Source organism: Crassostrea angulata, chromosome 5 (genome assembly GCF_025612915.1).
Source record: "Crassostrea angulata isolate pt1a10 chromosome 5, ASM2561291v2, whole genome shotgun sequence".
NCBI classification, from domain to species: Eukaryota; Metazoa; Mollusca; class Bivalvia; order Ostreida; family Ostreidae; genus Magallana; species Magallana angulata.
In genome coordinates, this window is record NC_069115.1 from 681651 (window position 1) to 697080 (window position 15430).

A 15430-nucleotide genomic window follows, 5' to 3' on the forward strand; every position below is an offset into this window, starting at 1 on the left:
GTTTGTTTTTTTTTCTAATGAACGGTATGCCCTTTTAACGTATCATAGAAAAATATTGATTGTTTGATTTCCCGAAGACCCAAGTTCGAACAATTTACACACACACACACACACACACACACACACACACACACACACACACACACACACACACAGATAAATATATATATATATATATATATATATATATATATATATATATATATATATATATATATATATATATATATATATATATATATATATAAAAGTCTAATTACAACATACTTTTTAAAAACCACAGCGACCGAAAAAAGACAGGAAAATACTAGTATTCTATTATCTGATATGTTTTAACTCTTGATCGGCAGATTTGGGTTTGACAAATGAAAAAATTTTCCATAATTAATCTATTTTAAGCACCCTTTGTTTTGCTGTTATTGTCTTATCAATATCTAATAAATGGGCATAAGTCGGCATCGAAATGTTGTTTAGAAATATAATAAGCTCGGCTTCGCCTCGGCTTTTATATATCTAAACAAGATTTCTCGATCTCGGAGGTTATTCTGCAACATTCATGAAAACTCGTACTATATTTCTTAATAACATATTCGTGTGGTATAGTGGAACTCCACCTCTAAGGTTCACGCTTTAGAACATGGCAGGTCCTCGTCTAAAACTCCGAGATAGAATTTTCTTTTCACACACTCGTTATAAAGAATTATTCTATATTCATACATTTATATATTCTATATTTAGATTTATATATGATGTCATATAAAAGATAAAATCATTAAGTTGTTAACTGGCTTGTTTTCTTTTAACAACTTCTATAAAACATGAACACGTTCTATCTATGTCACTTTTAATGACATTAAAATATTTCTGTCGACAAACGCTGATTATTTCTATTCTAAAATGTAACAATCTTCATTTTTAGGAGTAAAGCCCCAAAATAAAGCATGTTAGTGTTGAGCATTACATATGTACAAATGATCAATGTTTGTACATTAGAAACAATATATAACATTTTATAGTGTAAAAATGGTTAAAAAGCAAATATTGATAAGATACTTTTATTTAGTATATGTTAATAATACAACGTCTAAACATTAGGTATGTGATTATCCAAAATTGATCATTACATAAATTAATTTTCAATTCATTGCATACCAATGATGATGTCACTCGAGTAGGGATTCACCTTGATTGCTATGCAGGCACGTTTAACTAATTCATGGACATTTTCACTCCCGATATGTATTTTGATATTTTGCCATTTTTTTTTTTTTTGAAATCTTTAAATGTGATTTCATTTAATGCATTTAAGTCCAAATCTTTCCAATCTACAGAGACTGATTTCATTTTGAAATTAAGTCTTATTCTAAAAAAAAAAGGCCCACCCTTCCTGTTATTATGTGTAAAACTAAAAAAAACCACATTTCATTTACTTGGCAAATAATAGTCAAATACTTTGTTGAAATTTGTCTTTTATGGTTGCTTTTTAACACGAAATATCAAACATCAAAATCCCATCAAGCATAAAGTGCTGAATGTGTACGTATTCATTTAATGATATTAAGCAGGAAATGTCTCTTTTAAAAATTCAAAAATGATTATTCTTAAACGGTCTTTTCTTCCAAACTCGCTTTTCAATAAAGAAAATAATTTAGGAAAAAGTACCAAAAATATAATTACAAAAAGGATTCTTTTTGGCAAATTTTGTTACTGATGCAGAATCAGATCTTTAGAAAACAAAATATCATTTTCTTTTAGAACGTGGCAGCAATTTAGTCACAATGCCAATGATTGACACCATATCAAGTACAGTTAAGTTTTATCCTAAAATATGTAACTAAAATAGGTAACTAACTATTGTTAATGGAAGTGTTTGAACTTCGATGTTTATATAAATGTGATCTCATATGGTTATGTTAATGTCTTCATAATGCGACTCTTGTTTTTTCGGTTCCAATGAGAAGTAAATATTCATTCCCCCGGGTCGTTTTAAGCTGTCATAATTGTTTGAAGCGTTCTGAAGGTTTGGCTTGGCGTCGTCAGTGGGATGTTTATGGTAAGGATTTGTAGACTTCCGTCCTACCTTGAGGAAAATGACAACAATGGCTACCAATAGAAACATGGCGAGAGCACCTATGATGGCATAGAGATATAGTGTCGATATCCCTTCGCCTAAAATAAAGAACAGTAAGGATATTGACATCGTGAATTTAAAGGGACATGATCTTGATTTTTTTTGGGTCAAATTTTGTTTCTCTATTTTAATCGGTTGCAATGCTTTAGTAATACATTTCCAGCTATCAACCAAATATTGGGGGTCAGCCGTAGAGTCATCAGCAAGATACAGACCTACGTAAAGAAGGTCCGTGTCATGTTTTTGATTTTTCGTTGGTTTGATGTACAGGTCAAAGTTCTTTTTCACGCTATTTTTTTTATCTTCTAATTCGTTTTGAACCAAAAAACAGTTCACAGTGTTTTTCATTTTTAAGCATTAAAAACTTAAACCAAAAATGTCCTGGACTTAGATTTAATAGCAAATAAAAAAACTAACAACTGACAATAACATTTTGGTAGACTATTAGAATTATCATTACCAAGGTGTAGAGAAACTTTGTAAGATCTTACTTTCTTGAATTGCAAATATAACTTACTTTTTGTTACGAAAATGTCTGTTGAAATCGCTAAAAATATAAGTATTTCAAAATTAAATATATATGATTTGTCCAAAGCCTATTTCATATTGTTTGAAACGGAAACGATCTTACATGTACTCATACCTGTTAAACAAAAATCATCTGTCCAACCTTGTTGACATCCATCTGCGCATTTTCCAGTCACCCCGGAACATGGACCAGCATCTTTACAATGACCACAGTCCAACGAGCAATTTGGACCGTACTTGTAAGGCAAACATTCTACAAGGGTTAACCTTACAATTGATTTTTTCGTATAAAAAGAGAAATAATTAAATTTTGATTGATTTTTTTTCAGTAGTCAGCTGCTTTCTAGCTGTCAGTTCCGCTCTGCAAATATATATCAAAAGTCGGTTAGGTTTTTTATGTGCGCTTTATCTACTTTGTAATTGTTACATTTTGGCATATAAACACGTAAATTAAACCATCGGAACCCTTCTTTACATAACAGTTGACACTGTAATTGCCTAACAGCTAATGTAAAACCAAAACGAAAAACATTGAAAACCATTAAAATATACAGAGATAAAATCAAATTAAAATTAATGTTTTTTTACTTGTTGATAAACATATTGGTCATTATATTTATATTTACCTGTACACATAGGTCCTACCCAGTAGTTTTGGCACCCCGATGGACAAATACCAGATGACACATTACAAGGTATTCCATCCACACACTGTCCACATTTCTTATTACAGTCTTCTCCATGAAAACCAACTGTGCAATCTATACGTAAAAATACCAAAAAACACAAAAGAAAACAAAATTAAAAAATAAACATCAGAAGATATAACTTAATTTTCCTAATCATGTGTACATTATATTGCATTTATAAAAAGGGTTGATCAGATTACATGTAAACGTTTGGACTTGCTTTATTATGAAACATAAAAACATTTTAATATATAATTTTTTGAAATTTTTTTTATCTCTATTTTTAAACAAAAACCAAGCTCTTATTTTGCAATTCAAAGATTTTTTTTAATTATAGCATAAGTAATCAAAAGTCAATTTGTGTAATAGTTTTTACTTATAAATAATATATCTTTAGAAATAAAACACAGAGGTGACAAATCGCACACCTTGACAGTATTCCCCAGTCCAATAGTTCTTACATCCGTTCGCACACACCCCTGTCAAGTTGGTGCAAGGTGAATCATCTTTGCAATTACCGAGGCAAAATACGCACTCTTCTTTTGATGTGTTGGACTTAAAATTGCACACTGAAGATTGGTAATAAAATGAAATATTTAAATGCAAAAAGCAAAAATTGTGCTTTAATATGAATAGTCGCATATGATACATAAAATACATGTCTGTTTATGTGATGAGAGACATCTTTACGTTTTTCATTTGAAATCAAAAAGAAAGTTTCCATAACATTAACGTTTATCTTTTTTACAGCATATTTTCAATTATATTTTTCTAGCGTACCGGTTGCCTAGCTGTCTAACCTAACTGTTAACCTACAATGTATTTATTCATAACTATACATCTTCTTTGCTTACAAAGCGTTACGTTTTTACACTACTCACGTGGTTTGCATAGTTTTCCTTGGTAACCAGGCTTACATCCGGTTAAGCAGGTTCCGTTAATGTGAGAGCATTGGGTAACGTCGCTACAGTGTCCACAAGTTTCACTACACTGATCCCCATACCGTCCATTCTCACAGGCTGTCATATCAAACAGACATTTCCATGACAAGAATAAGTGGGAAAATATATATCTACATGTATCCTTTTACAAAACAACGTTTCTTTCTCATTCAAATATACTGATCACTATACCGTACATTCTGACAGCCTTTCAAGTTAAAAAGACATATACAACAAAAATAAAGCAGGACAATATATCATATATCTATATGTGGACATAAGCATGAATAACAATATCATGTACTCACGAATTTTACACAGGTCGCCTTTATAACCATCGGCACATCCATATAAGCACGTTCCGTTTGTATTCAGACATTGGTCATCGTTACGACAGTTCCCACAGGTTTCATTGCAGTTAATTCCGTATAGGTTGCTATCACAACCTAGTGTTTATATAATCATACATTTATCCTCTGACATTGCCGGACAGTAAACATGCTCAAGCATAAGTTAAACCAATTTTTCGATCATTATGATATTCCTTTATATACAGTAAAACACGGTTATAACGAAGCGCCAGGGACGAGCGATTTTGCTTCGTTATAAGCGTAATTCGTTATATCCGTCAAGTTTACATCATGTAATATAGTCACGGGGAATGAAAATCACTTCGCTGTAAGCGTCAATTCATTATAAGCGTGTTCGCTATAACCGTGTTTTACTGTATTTAAAAACTTGAGTTCTGGTTGGTTTATACTTACGTGTTTTACAAAGTTCACCCTGAAATCCGGCCGCACAGCCTGTCAAACACGTGCCATTCACATGGAAGCACTTGCTCATGTCTGCACAGTTTCCACAATTTTCTGAGCAGTTAACCCCGTAACGTCCTTTGTCACAACCTTTAATTTGAATTATTACATTTGATTATTCTTTTATTTACATGTATATACTGTACACCCGGATTTTTATTTGCATGTCGCAAAATTTTCAAAAGTAGGATAGATAATATATTCTCATTTTTGCGTCAGCAATTTCAGCGATTCGGGAAATTTCTCGTAGCTCGAAAATTAGATAATACAAAAATAACCGGATATACAGTTTTTCAAATGTATGCATTTTTTAAGTCAATGTGCTTTAACTTTAAAGTATGGATGTCCAAACATTTAATGAATAGTTTGGTTGCGTGGCTATGTTAAGGCTGCCCGATTAATTTCACAGCGATATGTAGAAAGTCACTTGTCTGTACTTCATAAGATATGACGTCATAGTTAACTTTGACGTCACGATCTGCATTCCTTTTGATCGTTCTTAGGGAATGTATCGTAACGTAATAAGTGATATTCATTGTGCATAATAAAACCGCTTCATTCCTTTACATAGACACTGTTGTAAATACTAGTGATACTAAATTCAATATCACCGATATGGAGTATAAAAACATCAACAGTTTTAAAGCTTCGTTATAGGTAAATAACTATTCATAAACTAATGGTTTTGAGACTCTCCCTGCTACGTGTAATCTAATGAATGGTGATATGTATGTGCATATAAAAAACAGCTTGGCACAAGTGAACGATAAAAACAATCTTAGTATATTTTACGTGAAATCGGGAGAGAAAATAAGTACCACTGTGAATCTTGCTAGGGGAAACCTACCGATTGACCCGATTTTGTGTAAATCGAGCCTAAAAGGTAAAATTGTGCCTAATTTCGATGGCGGTGCGAAATGTTTTGACAATATTTCAAATAAACGAAATATTTATATGAACCCCCAGCAAGAACTGCAAAATACATTACTTATCGAAGGATTTTTCATAAAAATATTTTTGATTTAATGTCATTATTCACTTGTGCCGATGCGATTTTTATAGATTATTTACCGTGTTAGAAGACACCCGTCACGTGCTTAAGAAAAATATATGACGTCACAAAAATACATCAAATATAGTGTTGGATGCCACTGTTAACTTATGTAATAAAAGTTTAAAGAAACTCGCTCGGTTAAAGCATTTTTCGATAATTAAAAAAGTATTATTTTTCGATATATATTTAGCTTCGGGCAGCCTTAACATAGCCGCGTGGAATGTACTCACGTGTTTTACACAGTTCCCCCTGGAAACCATCACTACATCCAGTGAGACACGAACCGTTGCTATGGACACACTGTTTCACATCACGGCAATATCCACACTCTTCCTTGCATTCATCGCCATACTTTCCGTTGGCACAACCTATCATAACCCCAAAATAGTACCCGTTATAAGATTTCACATTTTACAAATGGTTAGATACTAAAAAACCAAACTTTTTTTTACCTACGGGCAATTTTCGCAATATATGCGTAAAAATCGTCAGCGCAAACATTTATATCCTCTCCTCTCACCATTCATTCAATATCTTTTTGCATACTAATTTTCAAATATTTTGTTAAAGTTATACACCACGAGACAGTTTATCTCCTTAAATTGCGAACTAATGTTGTCTCAAAAAAAGTTCGTTTACAGTTAAACAAAAATATATGTTATTCCCTTGTAAAACAGTTACTATATAACTCTATACGAAAAAAAGTTCAGCATTTTGACAGATGGACTGGGACTGTTAGATTGGAACTGTTAAAATCGACTGTTAAAAAAGATTGTTGACCGGTGACGTCACATTCTGCAAAAACGTGTTATTGATTAGAAGGGTTATAACAAAACAGTTGTTAACTGTGTTACCCTTGACCCCAGTCAACAACTGTATAATGTCATAAATATCCTAACAGTTGTACATGTAGAAATCCTATCTACTTACTCGTTGTACACAGGTCCCCGGTAATTACTCGTTGTACTCATGTCCCCGGTACTTACTTGTTGTACACAGGTCCCCGGTACTTACTTGTTGTACACAGGTCCCCGGTACTTACTTGTTGTACACAGGTCCCCGGTACTTACTTGTTGTACACAGGTCCCCGGTATAACCAGTATCACACCCACGTGGACACGACCCATTTATTGATGAACACTGGCTACCATTGAAACAGTGACCACAAGTTTCGTTGCAGTTAATGCCGTACGATCCTCTGGTACAAGCTGTCAAATTGATAATTTTCAGTTATTGTTTTGTTTAAGAATTGTTTAAAGCTGCAACAACGTAACAAAATAGGGCTGAAATGATTTCTAAAAGTATATGAAATGTTTTATGAATTCTATATCCCTATAAATGTACTCACGTGCTTTACAAAATTCCCCTTGATAACCAGCAGAACATCCAGTCAAACACGTCCCATTTATGTGGAAACATTGGCTGACATCGAGGCAACTACCACACGTTTCATTGCAATCAACCCCGTAGAATCCTTTGTCACAAGCTACACGTGTTATAAAAAATCGAAAGACAATTAACACATTTTGTGTGGGATTTTTTCTATTTATGTAATGTTACCACATGCTTATATCATATTTATTGCAAAACTTAAATTATATTCATTTATTTTCATTGATGAACTTAGATACACAGAAACCTCTTCATCATTTAATTGCCACATTAGTTATTTCATTCTAATTTTTAGTAAAGTCGTCTGTACATCTCGCCTGGACTTGTTATACTCTTACAATATGACACTCTCTTAAAATTTATGTTTTATATAGAAAATTAAATAAATAAGTAATTTTGTAAGGGACCTTACTGATGCTACAAGTGTGTTTCACGTTTTGTCTTGTTTTGGGAGGTTTTTTTGGGGTGTGTTTTTATTTTTTATTTTTTGGGAGGGGGGTCTGTTTTGCCCGATTTTCCAATACTTTTATGTACACATACATTGAGCAAGATTGTTTATAATTTATCAATTATGTTAAAAAAATGTACTAGATAGCTTGATAGTTTATTGAATTGCATTGCTACCTTTCACCTGCAGAACTAAATTTTACTGAAATATCTTTACGATTCAGTCTTCCTTTTTTTGGGAGTTGGAGGTGTTGCTTATATCAACACAAAAGGTAATGCATCTTAAAATGAGAATGATATGAGGATATTCTGACTTACGTTGTTTGCAATCGTATTGTTTATATCCGGGTTCACATCCGCTTGGGCATGCTCCGTTTTCGTGGTGACAAAGTGACATATTTCTACAATATCCGCAATCTCGGTGACAACCGTCCTCGAACTTAACATTTGAGCATTCTGTGAAATTAAAATTACAAATCAAACTTTTATTAGACAGTGATATTTAAATTTAGTTTTTCTTTTCGAATAATTTAAAAACAAAGTCATGAATATGTTCAGTTACTTTCATTACTCAAGCGATTGAAATGTTTTTCTTAAAACGGCTCAAAAGCAGGGTTTGGTGAGTATCCATGTTGTTTTTAAATTAATCAAACTGTCATAGATGTGCACAGCAAACGTTTGTTGATTTTTTTGTTTCATGAAAGCACATATGTAACGAAATAACATTGTGTTCGTATCGTTATTGGATGGTGACAGTGTATTAGTTTACCTAATTCACAACGTTGACCTTGATATCCAGGTTTACAGCCTTGGCAGGTGCCCGTCTCTATGTGACAGAATCGACAGTTTGCGTCTGGACAGGGGATGGAGCAGTTGGATCCATAATATCCACTTGTAGGGCAACCTTAGAGAGCAGTTTATATTTTATTTGATTTTTTTTATTTATTTTATATCAATTATAATTATAATTGAATGAATAGTTGTTGATATTCACAGAGGCTGTTTAGTCAGAAAAATATACCTTTTAGATAACTTTACATTGTAGGTAACTATGATTTTAAAACTTAACATTAAGTAAAAAGAAATCAAAATAGATCATCTATAAAAAGGACTATATTCGGTATTGTCAAATATCTGCCCCATTTTTCAAATTGTTTAATACTATCTTATAAAAATCAAATCCGTATAAATCATAGTAAGGTGGATGCCTAACATTTTAATCTTGATTTTAGTCTTTGTTGCTCATTCGCAGTGTTTGTCTATGACGTCTTAAATATTACTTAATTCCCGCAAATTTGCAAACAAATGAAAATATTGTCATTTTTTTTCTTAATATTTCGCATTCGAAAGTATAGAGCGCAGCTCTGCTCAAGTACGAATTTAACATATGCTGTTTTTAATATAATTATACACATACTAAAAAAATGGTGCTTGAGCAAGCCTGCGCTCGATGTTTTCCAGTCAAAAACCATTGGGATACACCCATATTTTGCTACAAAACATCCATATTTTGCAAAATAAGTCGATCTTCATGACGTCATCTTTATATTATGACGTCACTGTAGTAATAACCTTTTACACGCTTTTTTTTATTTGATTTCAACTATTTTTTAAAGAGTTTTATAAACTTTAATTCTGGGGGCCAAAAATGCAAAATACCATACATAGTCCTTTGAAAAAAAAAATTTTCTATTTCTAGACATAGCTCTTTTTTAAAATGAGGTAAATATACTGTAATGATGGACACGACTATCTATATCTTTAAAGACTAATTACCGAACACCTCCACTTCACAAAGCTCATTGTATGCGTTCACAGAATAGCCGTCCGGGTGAAAAACCCGTGGGAGCCTCTCGTTGTAATATATGACGTATAGTCCATGTACGGGACAATTGACTGTTATGACGGCAGGTATTGTGTAAAGTGTAAAGTTCCTGTCCTTGAAACACAACTTCCCCTGTAGAATGTCGGTCGTGTTCGAGATATAGATCGAAAATCCTAAAAAGCTTGCCGGTAAAAATGTATTGCTACCTGGAAAAAAAATTCAACTATGAAAAAGACAATTCAGAAACAATGCATGATAAAATTAATATTATTCAAACGCAGGTTTGACAATCAAAAATATGCATCGAATCGAGTTTGATTTATAGCGCAAAAAGAACAATTTTGGGTATATTGAATAAAAAAAAATTATATCCGATTAATATCAAGTTATTAATGTAATTATCATTGGAATATTTAGCGATCAATTAAATATAGAATAGAATGCAATATGCAGAATTTTTATCAGAAATTGTTGCTATATTTTTTTTTTATTTTTTGCAAAAACCTGACTAAAATAAATAAAATAGCCTACATAATTAAAACATGTTTGCTTTTGTGCGAGCAAAAAGAAATAATGCTGTAGACAAAGCATATTTAGCATGTACAATATTAAGCGGCAAGTGGTTTTTCAAGAAGTTTACGTGGTATGAGCTTATTTCAGAAAGCACCAATTCATGTTTATATGTTGAAGCTATTTAGAAATGTACATAACTTAGTGAAAACAACTTTCCGCCGAAAATGCTACATGCATAAACAGTCGAATGTTAAACATAAACAGCATACAGTAAATGCTAATTAGTGTATTCCACAGACTGCATATGCCAATATACAATAAAGTTCAAAATACCCCATTTTGAATTATCCGTTCTGTAGTAAATCGTGATGTGATGGATACTATAGATAGTGGTCAGGTTGACCCACCAGGTGGCGGTATCAGAACCACGTGACACGACACATTGTCCTCCATCCCATCTGAGGTCTGACCTGAGCCCATCTACAGCGTTACTGGCGTCATATTTGTCATAGCCAGGGTACGCGGGGTGCTTTTGGTATGCTGGTTTATACAAGGCAACATTAACTGCAAAAAGAAAATGCACTGCATAGACATCTTTTAATAGGTTTTATTTATCACATCTTTGACTAAGCAGAGTGGGCAACAATCAACTTTTATGTGACTACATCATATAACAATGCCTTATGACTATTAAATGATATTGGGTTTTTTGTGAAAATAAAGGTAGTCACTACAGAGTACGTTAACACTTACATTATCTGTGAGATACATTTTAGTTAAGTAGTTAAAGGGATTTTTTTATCTTCATTTTTGGTGGGTTGTTAATAAATCGGCAATGATAATTCTTTATGCATCTTAACAAAGCATAAATCCTAAAAATAAATCAGTTAAGATGGATGACTACAAATGTGAGATTGTTTGACAATACAAATTAAGGAACTGGTAGTGCAAATGTAAAAAAAAAATGAATCCATTGCACCTATTTACCTGTCCTTATTTAGAAACATCTAAATATGGAGTGATTCTACGTAGAATCAAAGGTAAAAGTTTTGAACAAAAGAGCAATGTTCCATACAATTCATAATTATGAATTTATCTCTCTTGTTCATCCTACGCATGTTTCAAATCTTCTTTTTCAAAATTTAGGGAAAATTCATAAATACATTGGTATGATATTGTATAATCTCTCTCTCTCTCTCTCTCTCTCTCTCTCTCTCTCTCTCTCTCTCTCTCTCTCTCTCTTTAAACCCATATGGTTATTTAATAGAACAACTGTAGTGTTCATTTTTTTAAAATTGCTACAATGAATACAAATTAAAAAAGAGCTAACCCATTTAAAGGAGGACTATCGTGTCATGCTCTAGCACTAAAACAAATTGGGCTATAACAACTACAACCATAATCGAGGCACCTTTAATCACTGAGAATTCTATAAGATATACATTTTAAAAAGTACTGTTTAAAGTTATGTTAATTTTATAGCTTACTCCCTCTCACTGACATTTAGGGCGGCGTCAAGAATTTTTAAATATTTATGTATACTTCAAATAAAAAAGATAATATATGAATCGCTAAATATTTCGATAAAATAAACAACATTATTTAAAAGATTACACCTGACGACTGACAAAAAATTGACCTCAAATAAGAAATGCGTAGTTTTAATAATTTGTTCAATATGTATGAAAAGTGCGTAATAAAAATTTTAAAGAAAAAATGAGTATTCAAAAGAATCAATAGATGAGTGTTGTTAAGCGTTTTTAATTAAATTGTATAGAGAGCTTATATCGTTTAATAAATACGTCCTTATAAAAATCAGATAATCTGAACTATTCCGGGTGACATGTCTTTTTAAACAAAACGTATGAGAAGCAAAGGTTTCCCCATTGCACTTGACATTACTTTCAATTAAAATGACTTAATGTTATGAAACTTATTCAAACAATATTCGTGGTTTCGTTTCCTCCTTTCACTGTGGCTGTTTAACATATCCCGCTGAATATTTTTCTGCGGAAATATTTATATTAGACGCTGCAAATGGACTTATTTAGATCCAAACCTTGCTTTAGATTAACCCCTACTCATTTTTGACATTGTGCTGTTAAACAAATACAATAAATTATTTGCATGTTCGATGTTTACTTTTTTTTTTTTATAAAAAAGTTAAACAAAGAGAACCATGAGAAGTTAAAGCAATATGAACTGTTATTTCATGTCGGAAAAATTATTTTGAAATTTTAATTTTCTACTTAATTGACCAAAAAGAGTATTTTTTTTTTAAATTTCGGTTAAGTATATATGTTTGTGTAAAAGGCCTTTCATTAGTGTCGTTCTGTATAAAATTGGTTTGCGATATTCCTTAGTTGAGTGATCTTTATTAAAAAAAAAAATTATGTTTTATTTATGCATCGTGTTGCTATCTCGTTTAAATATTCCTTTTTATACATCGTTTGACTATGATATGATTCTTGTTTAATACGATTTAAACACTTCCAGTGTTATGCTGCACTTATAAAGTAATATAAAATATTCCATGTTTTTCGATAACAAAACTTTAAGTTAAATTTCACAATGAAAATGACAAAACAATTTTAGACTTGTCCAAAGTGAATATTTTGCTGTTTGCTTTTTTCTATGTACAATATCATTTTGCAGACATAGCCCAAATATTTTTATAATGGATTAATGTTAAGTAATCATTAATGCAATCAAATATCTTTTTGAAAACGTTTTTCGTTTGTTATTGACTTATCAGCAAATTTAATCTTCCACTGAAAGGCATACTGACTGACTTTTTCATTCCTATTGTTATAACATAATTAATCACTTTATTGTCTACGATTTTTTCCGTTTTTCCCTTATTACGACAACTAGTGGATGTGACCAATCAGCAGAAGATGCTCACTCCTCCATGGAACCTGTTCCTACTTTTACTTTCTTAGTGGTCAGTGTTTGTGCTGCTCCTGTTTTGCATTTGTCCTTTTAGATTTTGATTTTTAACACTGTTCGTTATTACCCAATGTCATCATTTTAATATAGATTAACTTAACTATTGTATACAGTGTCAATTTCAACCCGTGTAATTTTCGCCTTTCTACACTTGTAAACAGTTTGCATAGTATTCGCCCAGACAGACTTGTGTTAAAAAAAGATAATATTATACATTGTAATTCGTGAAGTCTTAAATTCGGTGGCAACGATGTCGAAAGGAATGAAAATAAACGGTGGCAAAGATTACCATGTTTACATTACTATATACAATTATACACGATCATTGGCATCCATACAAACAATACGATGAAATACGGTGAGTTGATTAATAAAAGTGATACATACACGCATCAAAATAAAAGCATGTTTAAGATATTCGTGCATAATATATCCTACACAAAAGCCCAATGACATAAAAAAAAAAAGAACAAATATTCTTCACTCACCATAGGAATGTGTTGTTTCAGTCAAATGGAGAAATGTTATGACGACATTGGTATAAAACAAAGCGATGTTTGACAGGTAGATCATAGTCGAAACACGTATAACACCAGTATGTGTACAAAACTAGTAATAGCTGAACACAACTCATATATAGGCGCCGATTAAAATGAAAACCGAATTAAACACATTCCATTAATTATAAATTGAACCTTAAATTTGATTTAGACTACCCAAGAAGGATCTTAATAAATTTAGACGAGTTGAAGGAATACACAAACAAATAGAAAGGAAATGATTGGTTGGTACTACTTTTTTCTTGCGTTTTATAATGAATCAATACTTCCTTGAGCTATTAAATGATAGAGAGTAAGCATTGACTTAACAAAATCTTTAGTTAGTAACTTAAATAGCGAGACGCATAGATTAGATTTACAAGATAAATTCGAGAAACATTAGACTTTAAAAATTAGCTGTAATAAGTTTGAAATAAATTTGAATGTTGTTAGCCCTTTAAGAAAAGAACGTTTGCATCGTAAAATGATTTGGATTCCATTAAATATTAAATGCCGTCCTTTATTGCTATAGGATGCCCTAGAAAAACATCCAGACCTGTCATTCTTTTTAACAATTTTTGATAAGTTTAAATAAGGCTGAGTGGTCAACAAATTAACTATCAGATCTACCCGAAAATTTGTTTGTTTAAGAAAAAAATCATATATTTTATCCGTTAAATCTGAACGTTTTTAAATATTTTCATATAGAGTTCTTCTTTGAAGGAGATCAACACAATCAAAAATGACCACGAATAGCAAACCATCTTAATGGACGTATATAATTACATCAGACATTTTATGCTTTCATTGTCATAGCATGTACAAAATAAACACGACTTAATGCATCTTCCATTTTTCAATCACAGACCATATCTTTCTTGATAATTAAAAGAAGGCAATGCGCACAGAGATGATAAGTTGATTCTTACTCATATTTTAATTAATTATTATATCCTTCTAATAAACTATTATCTAAATGCTAGTTTTAAATATATTTTATTATATTATGCAATGTACCTAAAATTATTATAAGGAATAAGTAATGCAGTAATCCAAGCATTAAAATCATCAAAACATTAACGTTGTAACTTTTTATGAATCTAATTTTATCCTGATGACTTTATATCAAGTAAACAACAAAAATATTTTTTCCTTTAAATCCGAGTTTGATTATAGTAAACAGTTTCTTTTTACTTGCTTTTGTCTCAAGGCTTTAAAATTCTATGTAGACGTATAGCCCTTGGGCCACCTTGCTCGCCTGAACAATAGTTCTTGTATTACTTTCCAAATTTAAAGAATTTAAGTCTTTTAAAGAATTATACATCTTAACAGGCCTCATATGTTTCAAGATCCGAGAAACATAAAACATTATAAAAACAATTCTGTGAAATCTACTTTTGAGACATCATATCTTCAGTTCTAAAATGCATCAGCTTATACACTTTTGTTACAATTAATTGCTGTGAAGTGGCCGAAGTTAATAATGATCGTATGGTTATAATAGCTGGTACGATAAACTTTGAAGGACAAGATTTTATCACAATTAGTCATAATTGTTGTACCGCTCACCCTGAGGCAACAAACATTTTAAAAATCAAGCTTATAATCAT

The 15430-nt window shown here is 31.7% G+C and overlaps 1 protein-coding gene across 1 annotated transcript; it reads right to left on the bottom strand.

The window, feature by feature from the left end:
- Positions 1-1058: 1058 nt before the first annotated feature.
- LOC128186213 (multiple epidermal growth factor-like domains protein 10) lies at positions 1059-14038 on the bottom strand. The gene is made up of 16 exons (XM_052856001.1): positions 13770-14038; positions 10666-10896; positions 9771-10025; positions 8764-8898; positions 8313-8450; positions 7504-7641; positions 7226-7363; positions 6386-6523; positions 5054-5191; positions 4598-4735; positions 4230-4367; positions 3777-3917; positions 3286-3420; positions 2775-2912; positions 2649-2678; positions 1059-2169 (listed from the first exon to the last, which is right to left on the bottom strand). Exons 1-16 carry the CDS (start codon positions 13852-13854, stop codon positions 1901-1903), a joined length of 2385 nt encoding a protein of 794 aa, XP_052711961.1. The 5' UTR covers positions 13855-14038; the 3' UTR covers positions 1059-1900.
- Between the last annotated feature and the right edge of the window lie 1392 nt (positions 14039-15430).